At 37.0% G+C, this 14352-nt stretch overlaps 1 protein-coding gene across 3 annotated transcripts in view; it reads right to left on the bottom strand.

Annotated features, from left to right (window-relative positions):
* Window positions 1–14352, bottom strand: part of COG5 (component of oligomeric golgi complex 5) — a 307456-nt gene that overhangs the window by 169475 nt on the left and 123629 nt on the right. For all 3 annotated transcript variants that reach the window (XM_073328456.1, XM_073328457.1, XM_073328458.1), the window contains exon 7: window positions 9280–9410. In XM_073328456.1, coding sequence (XP_073184557.1) covers window positions 9280–9410 — 131 coding nt within the window. The remainder of the gene's footprint in view (window positions 1–9279; window positions 9411–14352) is intronic.

Here is a 14352-nt window from a genome sequence, read left to right as displayed (position 1 = left end):
ATCAGATGTCAAGAATTATAACATTCATAAACCAGTCGGAGAACACTTCAATCTCTCTGGTCACGCAATCACCGACATGAAGGTCACTATCTTACAACAAGAAAACTTCAAATCCAGACTCCAGCGAGAAACTGCTGAATTGGAATTCATTTGCAAATTGGATACTATTAATTTAGGCTTAAATAGAGACTGGGAGTGGCTAAGTCATTATGCAAGGTAGCCTATTTCCCCTTGCTTTTTCCTACCCCCCTCCCCCAGACGTTCTGGTTAAACTTGGATTTAAACTTGGAGAGTGGTCAGTTTGGATGAGCTATTGCCAGCAGGAGAGTGAGTTTATGTGTGTGTGTGTGTTCCCCCCGGGAGTGGGGGGTGGGGGGTGAGAAAGCCTGGATCTGTGCTGGAAATGACCCACCTTGATTACCAAGCACATTGTAGGAGAGTGGTCACTTTGGATGAGCTATTACCAGCAGGAGAGTGAGTTTGTGGGGGTGGGGGTGGGGGGGCGGAGGGTGAGAAAACCTGGATTTGTGCTGGAAATGGCCCAACCTAATGATCACTTTAGATAAGCTATTACCAGCAGGAGAGTGAGTTTGTGTGTGTATGGGGGTGGGGGGTGAGAAAACCTGGATTTGTGCTGGAAATGGCCCACCTTGATTATCATGCACATTGTAGGGAGAGTGGTCACTTTGGATAAGCTATTACCAGCAGGAGAGTGAGTTTGTGTGTGTGTGGGTGGGGGGGGCGGAGGGTGAGAAAACCTGGATTTGTGCTGGAAATGGCCCAACTTGATGATCACTTTAGATAAGCTATTACCAGCAGGACAGTGGGATGGGAGGGGGTATTGTTTCATGGTCTCTGTGTGTATATAATGTCTTCTGCAGTTTCCACGATATGCATCCGATGAAGTGAGCTGTAGCTCACGAAAGCTCATGCTCAAATAAATTGGTTAGCCTCTAAGGTGCCACAAGTACTCCTTTTCTTTATGAGAAAGAATATTGTTTAACCAAGCAACCATTCTATCAATGGCTTGGTAGGCATTTATAATGATCTTTTGTCTTTGTTGACAGTGCCCTGTCCATTGGCAACATCCCCGCAGGTCAACATAGTTTACTTCAGATGAACTGAGAGTAGAAAAGCAAGAGTGACAATGGTAAAAGTCTCATGCTGAACCTGACCAATGGTAGCATAAAAACTTTTGAAATCTTATGCTATGTCTCTATAGTAAACCAAAGGTTTCTTCACCTCCATTATAACATCCACAATACTATGCACAGAAAAACTATTCCAGAAGGTTCACAACTTGGTTAATCCTAGCTGGTACAGAGTAGCATGTTTCACTGTGAAGAATTTTCATGTTACTTTATGGATGAAATTATTCAGATCCCCATTGAGCAATATACTGCTGTGTAAAAAGAACAGTATCTCATGCGGACAATTCAAGGCTTTATTCACAAACATTCAGCATGTGTCACTGGCCTTGGATGTGCTGGGAATGCATCAGGCCACTGCCTGCAAGTTGGACCAATATCCATTATTGGTACAGATTGCTGATGTTTCCCTTCAGGAATGACAAGATATCAGAACACCAGACAGCTGCTGGGAGATCTCTACTAAAGAAGCCAACTCTTGATGCTTGCAATTTTGCTAATTTTCAACCTGTTTCCAAACATCAGTTTCTGGGAAATGGCCATTGAGAAGGCTTTGACAGGGCAGCAAGGGAGGTTCTTGAATCCTCATATTCCTTTGATATAGGTCAGTAAGGCCTGGGTATGGGATAGAAACTGCATTGATAAAATTTTACTGTGGTCTCCCTCTGTCAATGGATGATAAAGTGTGCATGACAATTCCTTAAGATCTGGCAGCAGTCTATGATGTCACTGTTTGTGAGGTTTGCTTGTCTTTGTGACTTTTAGCAGGGATTTAGTGGCTCCATTTTTACCCTTCAGAGAGGACTCAGAGGACAACTGTGGGCAATTACTCCTCTATGCCAAGCGCCCCCTCATGCAGGGTACCGCCAGGGTCTATTTTTTTCCTCCTGGAAAAAAAAAAATCCTCCCAAGGAGATCAGGGTATGGAATGAGCTCTCAGAGGGAATTTGGACCAAGGTCTTGGAGCAACCCCAGGGTAGAAGCCTAGCTCCTCCGAGACCTTCACCTGCTGGGAAGGAAGATGGTGCTTCCCATGGACCCAGCTTTGGGGTTCCAATTTTAAAATAAGCCTCCTTTTTCACAGATGTCAGATAAATGTGAAACTCCATCTTCCCACCCATAACTGCAGAAAAGAAGGAGCTTTTGGTTTTTTCCCTTCAGAAACTCCTGGCTGCTGTGAGGGGGGATGCTCAGTTATCTACTTTTCTCCATGAGCCTTCTGGATGCTTATCTTTGCTGCTCCCCTTAGATCTCTGGCTACTGTAACAAAAGGAAAGGAGAAGATTTAAAGTTTTCCACTACCCAACCCTTCTTAGCATCCACTATTTTGGGATCCTTTGGCTCATAGCTTTCCCAAGAAACAGTATTAATAGCATGAATTTGATATTATTCTGGACAGGTTCACTACTGCTCAGGTTTCCATAGAAAAGCTGCAGTGAAACTGACCAGTCTGGTAAATTTCACTCTGCTGTTGATTGGAAGATCTACAAGAAGTGGCAGAGGCAGTGGAGGTATCTGTCTGCAGACTCAGGAAGACAAACAGTACATTACTTTATATTCAAGTCACATCTCTAAGGTCATCTTCATGGCCTTAGAGATGGAGGAATAGCTTAAATTCTGAAGAAGTTGATAACTTACGCTCCCACACTAGCCATGGAAGAGAGAGATATTGTTGTCAATCCTACTCTTGGGAGGTGCTCAAATACAATGGTGATGTGGGCATCAAAACAAGATTAGGTTAGACAGAGAGAAGATTTGAAAAACATCCCGCTCGACCCCAGCAAGGAGTGAATGGATTTGTCAAGCCCTGCTGACATTTGAAATCTCTGTATCTTGTCAAGGGTAATAGGGATTATCTAAATGATTAAAGATAATAGCAGCAATATTTTCACTGGACAGATAGTTGATGAAATGTTAGAAGGAGAAGTTTCACCTTGTTAGCACTGTGCCTCATGTCATGGTTAACAGCCATCATAAGTCACAGTAGCTTCACCTGGAGAATAGTACAGTTCTAGGAGACAAGTGGTGAATTTTTGGTGCTGTTACAATTCTTTTGCTTAAAAGGTGACACCTATGTGTTTCTCATAGTTATAATTTTTTTCATCCCCCTTGCCCCATTTTCAGATGCTTACTGATGAACTACTGTAAGAGGGCTCATGAGAAGAAGGATGTTGATAAATTGGAGAGGGTTCAGAGAAGAGCTGCAAGAACAATTAAAGGATCAGAAAACATGGCTTATAAGACAGACTCAAGCTCAACCTACTTAGTTTAACAAAGAGAAAGTTAAGGAGTGACTTGATTACAGTCTATAAGTACCTACATGGGGAACAAATATTTAATAATTGACTCTTTGATCATGATCCAATGGCTGGAACGTAAAGCAAATTCAGACTGGAAATAAGGTGTAAATTTTTAACACTGAGATTAACTAACCAGAGGATCAATTTACCAAGGGTTGTGGAGGGCTCTCCACCACTGACCATATTTAAAATCAAGATTGGATCTTTTTCCTAAATGATATGTTCTAGGAATTATTTTGGGGAAGTTTTATGGCCTATGTTACAGAGGAGGTCAGACTAGATGATCATAGTCATCCCTTCTGGCCTTGGAATCTATTCATCTATAAAATGTGGATTGTTTATATTAAAAAAAAGAGCATTGAGTATTTGGCTTATAAAGGAAATGCATGGACTTTGCAAGCACATACATAAAAACACAAAGTCAAATTCTGGTCTTACCAACCACAACTGCGTTCCTTTCAAAAGGAAAAAAAAATATCTAGAGATTTCTATTTCAAACACCACTCAGAATTATAATCAGAATAATCTCAAGATACTATGCATCTGTATTAAGATCCTGAGAAATGACAGATCATCAACCTGTATCAAAACATCTGATCAAATCCTGTGTGTATTTTTCATAAATGTTTGAAGAGTGGAATTATATCTTCCTTTTTTATCACTTCCTTAAAAGAAATTAAATACTTTTTGTTTTGTAAATTTCAAACTGTCTTCTGATTTGGCTTCAAAATGCATAATGAACTGAGAATACAAGATTCAGTTCTAATTCCCATGGATCTTTAGTTGTTAGCTGGACACAGGGAACAGGAGATGTTTACAATGCAGACTGCATTCATCAGAATGGCTTATCACCATGTTATTGATGGATGATTTAACAAGCAATTTTTAATCATTTCCATGTGCAGTATATTGTGAGAAACAGAAAAATAATTGTCTCACACAATCATTAATTACAATTCTGTCCACAGCGTCAACCCAGATCAACAGAAGCACAAACCTTTTTAAAAATAGTATCTAGAATACAAATTAGAAATATAAAATGTTCTTTGCATATTAATTTGAATAATCTCAAACCAATAGTATTACTTTTTAATAATAAACACACATCTGCATATCTGCTTAATAATTTTGTCTTCTTTGCCTCAGTCAGTGTAAATAAGTTTTAGCATATGTAAAATACAGTAACAGACATGTAATTAAGTCTCCTTTTATTCACCTTGTGATTTATGTTCTTTAAGTTTCCAGCCCAACATTACATACAATTGTAAAGAAGCAGACCTCATTATAGACATTATCTAGCTAGCTTTTTAAAACATTATAGTTAAATTCCCTTCTCCCTCAAGGTGGTTGCAAGAATACTCAGAAATAAACTGTTTGGGAAATACAACTTGTAAATAACTTCTGTAAAGGTTTTCATAATTCTTTCCACAAATACGACTAGATACTTTGGCATAGTATGCTAAAGATGAATTCAATACTTGCCACCTGGTCTTGAGAACAGAGTAACATTCAAAATCAATTAACTGAAAATACAAAGGGCTATAAACTCAACACACACAGACATGAATCATGATAGTTGCTAAGACAAAAAACATCTGTTTAATGTAGCAGGAACATAATCTAGTGTGTTTATTATTTAAAGAGAAATTCAGAACATAAAACCACAAACTACAACTACAGAATGTATTTATACATCCAAATTATTCTAAAGTTATCACATCAGAAACTACAAATGCATTATCTTCAGCTGCACAGAGGCACGCCTGCTAAGAAAGGATTAAATAGGAAGTTGGGCTATTTCATAGCTTCTCTTATACAAAAGAAAAAAAAAAGAAGTAGGGAGGATCTCAGTTCTCTTACGGTCAACATCCAGGCTTGAAATGTATGAAAAGTAAATATACCTGTCACATAAATACATACAACTAGAATGATAAAAAATTCTAAACAAAGACTTAGTATCTGTTGTTCATCTCTGGTTTCAGAGTAGCAGCCGTGTTAGTCTGTATCCGCAAAAAGAAAAGGAGTACTTGTGGCACCTTAGAGTTAGTCTCTAAGGTGCCACAAGTACTCCTTTTCTTTTTGTTGTTCATCTCTGTAATTCTATATTTCTCAGGACAATGGAAGGAAGCACATAATCTTCTAAAGCACATTATTCTCTTCATCAAGAAATCGGTGAAGCAAACCAAACAACATTTCATCCTGACAGTTGCATCTTTCTTTTTCTTTTGATACAATTAAGCACTAATAAAGTTTTTCTACACAATCCCCATTTTGATTGGAAACCGGTCACTCACTAAAGCACAACAGGCATCTACTATAATAATGTCTTGATTATCTTGATACGGTCTGATGTGTCTAATAAAACTATCAATTCTTCAAATGAAGTGAGATTAATTTTCCTGGGGTTTATTTGTCAGCCCTGTGTTAGTATTTAATATGAATAGAAAATTGTCAGACAAGGTCAAATGTGACATGTGAAAAGAACCCAAACTGAAAGGAGTAAACACTAATCTTAAAGATCTTTTAGCTATATTTACAATTAAGGCTGTCAATTAATCACAGATAACTCACGCAATTAACTCAAAAAAATTGATCGCGATTAAAAAATTAATGGCAAGTAATCACAGTTTTAATCGCACTGTTAAACAATAGAATACCAATTGAAATGTATTAAATATTTTTGGACGTTTTTCTACATTTCCAAATATATTGATTTCAATTGCAAAACAGAATACAAACTGTATAGTTCTCACTTTATATTATTTTTATTATAAATATTTGCACTGTAAAAATAATAAACAAAAGAAATAGTATTTTGCAATTCACCTCAAATGCACCTTTAGTGCAATCTCTTTATCATGAAAGTGAAACTTACAAATGTAGATTTTTTGTTTGTTTGTTACATAACTGCACTCAAAAACAAAACAATGTAAAACTTTAGAGCCTACAAGTCCACGCAATCCTACTTCTTGCTCAGCCAATCACTCAGGCAAACAAGTTTGTTTACATTTGCAGGAGATAATGCTGCCCGCTTCTTGTTTACAACGTCACCTGAAAGCGAGAACAAGCGTTGGCATCGCACTGTTGTAGCCGGCATCGCAATATATTTACATGCCATATGCGCTAAACGTTCATATGTCCCTTCATTTTTCAATCATCATTCCAGAGGACAATGTGTATATGCTAATGATGGTTCTGCTCGATAATGATCCAAAGCCGTACGGACCAATGCATGTTCATTTTCATCCTCTGAGTCAGATGCCACCAGCAGAAGGTTGATTTTCTTTTTTGGTGGTTCAGGTTCTGTAGTTTCTGCACTGGAGTGCTGCTCTTTTAAGATTTCAGAAAGCATGCTCCACACCTTGTCCCTCAGATTTGGAAGGCTCTTCAGATTCTTAAACCTTGGGTCAAGTGCTATAGCTATTTTTAGAAATCTCACATTGGTACCCTCTTTGTGTTTTGTCAAATCTGCAGTGAAAGTGTTCTTAAAATGAACAACATGTGCTGGGTCATCAGCCGAGACTGCTATAACACAAAATATATGGCGGAATGCGGGTAAAACAGAGCAGGAGACATACAATTCTCCCCCTAGGAGTTCAGTCACAAATTTAATTAATACATTTTTTTAATGAGCATCATCAGTATGGAAGCAAGTCCTATGGATTGGTAGCCGAAGCACAAAGGGGCACAGGAATGTTTAGCATATCTGGCACATAAATACCTTGCAATGCCGGCTACAAAAGTGCCATACGAACGCCTGTTCTCACTTTCAGATGACATTGTAAACAAGAAGCGGGCAGCATTAACTCCTGCAAATATCAACAAACTCGTTTATCTTAGTGATTGGCTGAACAAGAAGTAGGACTGAGTGGGCTAGTAGACTTTACATTTTTACTTGTTTTATTTTTGAATGCAGTTATTTTTGTACATAATTCTATATTTGTAAGTTCAACTTTCATGACACAGAGATCGCACTTCAGTACTTGTATTAGGTGAATTGAAAAATGCTATTTCTTTTGTGTTTTTTTTACAGTGCAAATATTTGTAATAGAAAATAAATATAAAGTGAACACTGTACACTTTGTATTCTATGTTGTAATTGAAATGAATACATCTGAAAATGTAGAAAACACCCAAAATATTTAAATAAATGGCATCCTATTATTGTTTAATTGCACAATTAATTTCTTTAATTGCTTGACAGCCCTATTTACAATAAAAAATTACTGCCTACTTCCTCTTAGGTATTGTCTTCAATAGGTTTTTTGCACTGGTGTAATACACACTAGGAAAGCCATATTGATGGAAGTCACAGTTCTGTTAAGACTCAGAGAGAGTTGAGTCCTGCAGGATAGGCTGAGGAGAGCCACTCTGCATTATGGGTTATATGGTAACAAGCCCTGTAACCCTGGCACCAGTTAACAGATTATATGGTAAGGAGCCCTACAACCCCCACACTGGAAACAATTAAATGCCTTGTATAAGAGAGTAGGGGCAATGGGAAGATAGAACTCCTCCCCTGTGTTAAAGTTTAATAAAAGTTGCAGCCTGCCGCTTAATTCCATGCATCTGTTCTCATTTTGCTGCTGTGTCCACATCAAAACCTACATAGACTGGCCTTAAGTAGGCAAGAAATCTCAGTGTAAGTATAAATATGAGACAGACTGGTCTTTTTTAGCACTCCATTATCTACCACAAACAAATATGGTAAAGGAGTATTGCATATAATTAATGGTCTCATTTGTTTTTTTCCTTTTTCCTGTTAACTTTCAATAGAATTCCTCCACTTTATATCTTAAAAGCGATTAAGCTTAAACCAAGTCTTCAACTCTTAAATGACACTGAAAATGTAAAAGCGGCAAAGAGTTCCGCTTTTACAGATCCAGACTAACACGGCTACCACTCTGATACTGAAAATGTAGGAAACATTGGTGCTATTATAATGTTTTTACTTATAAATCACATTCCTAATTTTTTAACATGACTAGAAAATTTTGTGAAAAAGAGCACACAAATATCTCTTTTGAATATTCTGACTTTGTTTCCCATAGAACCCCAACTTACTACAGAACTGTATTAGACCAACATTCCACTTACGATAATTAAGGGGCTTTAAAATGAAAAAAAAAGGGTTATTTTAATAATAAATTGTAAATTTATTTTAAAAATACTAAGACATGAAAATAGAAAAATGCAGAGAAAAGCATAGATGGTATTGTACGATAGTTATACAAGCATACATTTATTCAGCCCCTTTAAATTGCAGGTAATCAGATTTAGCATAAATGAATATAATTATGCACATTCATTCTGATACTCCTTAAAATAGATTTTTATCTCAAAGTTTAAGGTGTCTTTAAAGTTTTAATAGGAAATCTTCTGAATCAGTTCATTACACCAAAGCACAGCTAAATGGCAGCAGATTCCTTGCATTTCTCAGAATATACATTTTTCAAATTCATTTATAATGCTCAGTAACCTTAAATATAAAGCACAGAGCATTATGTTAATACAAAATATTTTCAATATTAACAAACTATCCCTTTACCACAAAAAGAAGTTTGTTATATTATGTTCTATAAAATACACATTTAATTTTTCTCAAGTTTTCAGGTCTTTATCCTGCAAAATCTTATTTTTTTGAGTAAACTTATTAATGCAATTAACCCCATTAACTTCTGAGAGAGTCCTTATGTGAGTAACAATTGCTCAGATAAGCAAGATTTTTCAGGTTTGGTCCCTTAGTTTGACAATTCTATAGTAAACAGAATAATTAGCTTCAAAGTTCCATATTCATCTTTGCTTTTGAAGTGAAAAAAAATGTTTTTTACCTGAGTCTCTACCCCTTGCTCAAGTAACCGTTTAGCCTGATTTTCAACCTCAAGTCGAGCTCTTGCAATAAAAAGCAGGTCATTTTCAATTACTTCTATTCCGGAGAGGTCTATCCCTTGTGAAAGATAATCTATAAAAGCAACAGAATTTAGATAAAATTAAAAAATTCTGACATGTATGATAATGAAACATTTACAACATACAGATATTTCTGGCATTTTCACAAGATACTTAATGTAGAATGTATTCAAATAATTTATTTATTAAACAAGCTGAAAATCAAAGGAAAATTATTCAACAAGTGAGCATTACTACAGTAAATTCACTGCACTCGTTTCATAGTTTTCCTGTAAACCCAGACATTCCAAATATGTGGGTGTTATAATTGAAGTGCAGAAATCATGATTTACTTTGCAGCCTATATGTCAAAGATGACAGAAAAATCTATTTTTAAATCAAAGAGGAAGGATGGTCAAATCTCTTTTCAATATTACAAGAGTGTTTATCTGTTGACAAATAAAATTATGAGTGTTACTAAAATCATTCCTATATCCACAATATCCTTCTTTCTAACCCCATTTGAAAAAATGTCTCACCCAAATAACGTATTTCCACATTTCTGTTCTTTTATAGCTAACTTATCCAGAGGCCTGATCTTGATCCTCTCGGCAGATACAGGGCATGAATTTTTATTTCTCTCTTCTAGTTCCCTTTGAGTACTTTCAAAAAAGAATCCCAGGAAGACAACAAAAGCAAACATTGTATAATCAGGTCCTAATTTTACACTTTCCTTCCACATTAGGACATTATGAGTTTTGCAATTGGCGTGCGAAAATTGTTTCCTCCTGTTCGCCAGTACTTCAGCAGATGATAACTGAACGCTGCCAGTTGCTTTGTGGCACGGGTGCATACTACAGATGATACGGCAAACCATCTTTAACCATTCTACATCTAAATTAGGTGAAAAAATCAAATTTACACACATGCCCCCAGAATAATGCCCTAACAGATCATTTCTAATAGGTATAATACATGTCACAGATACCAGACAGATTATTTTTTAAAAGTATCTGAAGTCATTGTCCTTTCCCTGTACACCCCGACAAAACTCATATTGTGTGGCTTTCCAATCCCCATAAACTTATTCACTGCCATCTCCCTCCCAAATTCATGCTGTCTTCCTTTCAAAACATTATGATATGCCTCCTTCAACTTATTGGTAGCCTTCTTTCCAAGCTGAGGGGAATGAAGGGAAAAGAGTAGGTTCTCAGTATCTTCTCCCCTCCCATGCTGTACTCAGTGGCTGAATGGAGAAGGAAGCCGTGCTATGCTGAGGGCTGTCCTGGGCTCAGGAAGAAGTGGTCAGTGGAGCACCTATCCTGCTTTTCCTTCCAGCAGGCTCCCATGTGGTACCAAAGCCCAGCAAGAAAGCATAGTTTAGCAGCCAAAGCAGCTCTCTCTTCCCTCCCTCCTATCTCCAAGAAGGGACGGCCAACCACTGGTGGGGCTCCTGAGTACCTATAGCCAAGTTGACAGAACAGTTGCTCAAACTGCTCCTAGCTCACATAGGATGTTGCTGCAAAGATTGCTGGCCAGTCCAGAGGAGATGGTGAATAAGAATTAGGGAGCACAGCCCCTCCTGCCTGCAGATTTAAGAAGGCAGCACTCCATTGAGTTTCATCTGTAAGTATTCAAGTTTTTTCCCCTCACGAAAACAGATATTCTGCAGATGTTGATGGCCATGATTCTTGCTAACCCCTAAGAAAGCCTCCTACTTGCCACACACAATTAGGAGAGTACGTTTTTCAAGTCCTTAAATAAGCAATACTGTCATTTCCTCACAAATCAGTCTTCAAATTAGGTTTCCTCATGCCAGCACAGTACATAGCATTGACAGTACATCAGCAAATCAAATAAAAAATTGGTAGATCAGGGACATGGCTATTGTGCTGAATTGGATACAATTACAAAAGAAGTCTTGCAAATCCACATGCAGAAAGAGTAAGGAGAGTACAAATTGAATATGTTTATACAGTAAGATTTCTAAATTTAATATAGCTGAACTCTAGAGAAACATAAAAAGATATGAAAGTTGATCACTTTTTTCAATGTGAATTCTGTGGCAATAGTCTGGTTCTCATGTCTGCTTTAGCTGAACATAATGCAATTTTAAGAATGTTCACTAGAAATACCAAGCACACAAATGTAGATAGCTAATCCGATATAAGAGCTACGGATCAGACTTGTACTTCTACTGTCTAAGCAGTGAAGAAATAATACAATAAAACTAAAGTCATTTTATCCTACAATAACTGAATACGTTGGCATGTTGTCTAATGGTCAGAAAGCAGCCTAGTATTTGGTAGCTTACGTGCGCACACAAAGTCAAATGACAAGATTTTGAGCAAAAGCAAAGAAAACAGTTAAGGTGGGTTTTCCTTAAAAAATAATCAAGGAATAATTGCGGTATAATACATCATAACCTACCAATCTGAAAATAATTGTTTTTTCATTGTAACTGACAATTAAAACTTGCTAATTTTTTAAAACTGTTATTAGAGACACATGGTGGGTGAAGTAATATCTTTTATTGGACCTGTGACACTTTGCATCCCATATTCACCATAGTGATATAATTATGACATGATTATGACATAATTATGATGCATCTTGTGCAAGATGTGTCATGTAAAGTGTCAATGGAAAAGTTATGGTTTGCTGAATATGATTATCCTATTTGTATGAATGTATCATTTTTGTATCGGGAGTTATGATTATTGACTATGTATTTATATTTCAAATGTGCATGCATCTGGTTAATACCCATAAGCTTTACATACAGTCTGCCAGCAGACTATGAATGGCCTATTCAAGTTGAATGGCACATCAACAAAGACAATGGGCCAAGGAGAAAGCTTATCTTCACCTGATGAACTGTCAGTCAGCTTATGGATAATGGCTACCATGACTCATCAGAGCATGCAAGGGCTTGTGACCAGTTCACGTGGTACTGAACTCCATTTTGGTACCTGTATTTTTCCACAAACTTGGCTGGGAACGTGGCTTGGAATAAGCTATAAAAGGGGGAAGTGACATCACCAAGGGGCCTCACTCCCCACCTGGAAATACCTGAGGAACAAAGACTGAACTGGGGGAAGTGCTGGTCCCAGGCAGAAAAGAAGGAAGCCTGTCTGTGTACGAAACCTTGGTAGACTGTTTATACCATCTAACAGGGTGAGACACTGCTTAATTCAAATCCTATCTAGGATTAGACTGCGATTTTGTTTATTGCTAGGTAATCTACTTTGATCTGTTTACTATCACTTAAAATCTATCTTTCTGTAGTTAATAAATCTATTTTATATTTTTACCTAAAACAGTGTGGTTTGAGTGAAGTGCTTGGGGAAAAATCTCAGATCAAGACCAAGAGCTGATGCACGTCAACTTTCCTTTGTAGAAGCGGCAGACTGGGTAATAACTCATATAGTGTTCAGGCTTTTGACTAAGATAGGACAGTACAGCTCCAGGGTGGGAGGCTGGGGAACTGGGGGGTATTTTGGCTGGAGCCTCTCTCTCGTTGGTTCATGCAGTGGCTGGCAGAGCATTCATGAACATAGCTGGGTGTGGCCCCTCCCTGTAGATTTTTGTGTGAGAGCAATCTTGGAGGGCTTTGCAGCTTGTCACAATGTCACAGTGTGAGAGGGAACCCAGATTGGTAAAACAGAGGGCACAGTGGTATGCCAGTTCCAGGACCAACTTCTGTTGGTGAGAGACCAGCAGAGACAACAGAAGTTGGTCCAATAAAATATCCTGGGACTGACATGACAACAACACTACTTAAATTGTTATTGTTATTTTAATTTATGATGTTATTTTAAATTCTTAAATTATTTCTTATGCATGGCATATATTATGGGATAATTTCATATAAAAGGACAAAACCTTCTTACTCCCACACATATTATGCAAACCTTAGTTTAAAAAAGTTGGGTTTTATTTTGGACAGTAGCTAAACTTCATGAGTGAAAACCTGGTCCTGTTAATGTCAGTGAGAGTTTTTCCATTCATTTCTATGGGGACAGGATTTACCACATACATTTGTATTAGGGCTGTTGATTAATCACAGTTAACTCATGCGATTAACTCAAAAAAATTAATCACGATTAAAAAATTAATCGCAATTAATTGCCATTTTAATCATACTGTTAAACAGTAGATTACCCACTGAAATTTATTTTGGCCTGCACCGCTTTGGATCATTATCAAGCAGAACTAGTCATCAGTATGGACGCATGTCCTCTGGAATGGTGGCTCAAGATGAAGGGACATATGAATCTTTAGCATTTCTGGTACGTAAATATCTTGCGACACCGGCTACAACGGTGCCATGCGAACGTCTGTTCTCACTTTCAGGTGACATTGTAAACAAGAAGTGGACACCATTGTCTCCTGCAAATGTAAACAAACTTGTTGTCTGACTGACTGGCTGAACAAGAAGTAGTACTGAGTGAACTTGTAGGCCTTAAAGTTTTACATTGTTTTATTTTTGAATGTAGGTTTTTTTGTACATAATTCTACATTTGTAAGTTCAACTTTCATGATAAAGAGATTGCACTACAGTACTTCCAATAAGGGAATTGAAAAATACAATTTCTTTTGTTTTTTACAGCACAAATATTTGTAATAAAAAATAAATATAAAGTGATAACAGTACACTTTGTATTCTGTGTTGTAACTGAAATCAATATATTTTAAAATGTAGAAAACATCCAAAATATTTAAATAAATGGTATTCTGTTATTGTTTAACAGTGTGATTAATCGTGATTAATGTTTTTAATCGCCTGACCACCCTAATTTTTATGTTTTATACTCTTCAGTCACTTGAACCCATGATCTTTTGTATGTCTACACTTTATAAGTGTTAAACTGCATCTTAACTAATTTAGTTCTGTTATTAAAAATCAAACCCACAAATCAGAACTACAATATGATGCTAAATCCAGATTAAAGTGCATAAATACATTTTATTGGCATCTTATTTTGCCTTTAAAACGAGGTCGGAACTCAATG

This window comes from Lepidochelys kempii, chromosome 1 (assembly GCF_965140265.1).
Source record: "Lepidochelys kempii isolate rLepKem1 chromosome 1, rLepKem1.hap2, whole genome shotgun sequence".
In the NCBI taxonomy this organism is placed as follows: domain Eukaryota; kingdom Metazoa; phylum Chordata; order Testudines; family Cheloniidae; genus Lepidochelys; species Lepidochelys kempii.
Note: the sequence above shows the minus strand (reverse complement) of the source record. Positions and strands in the feature narration are given on the sequence as shown.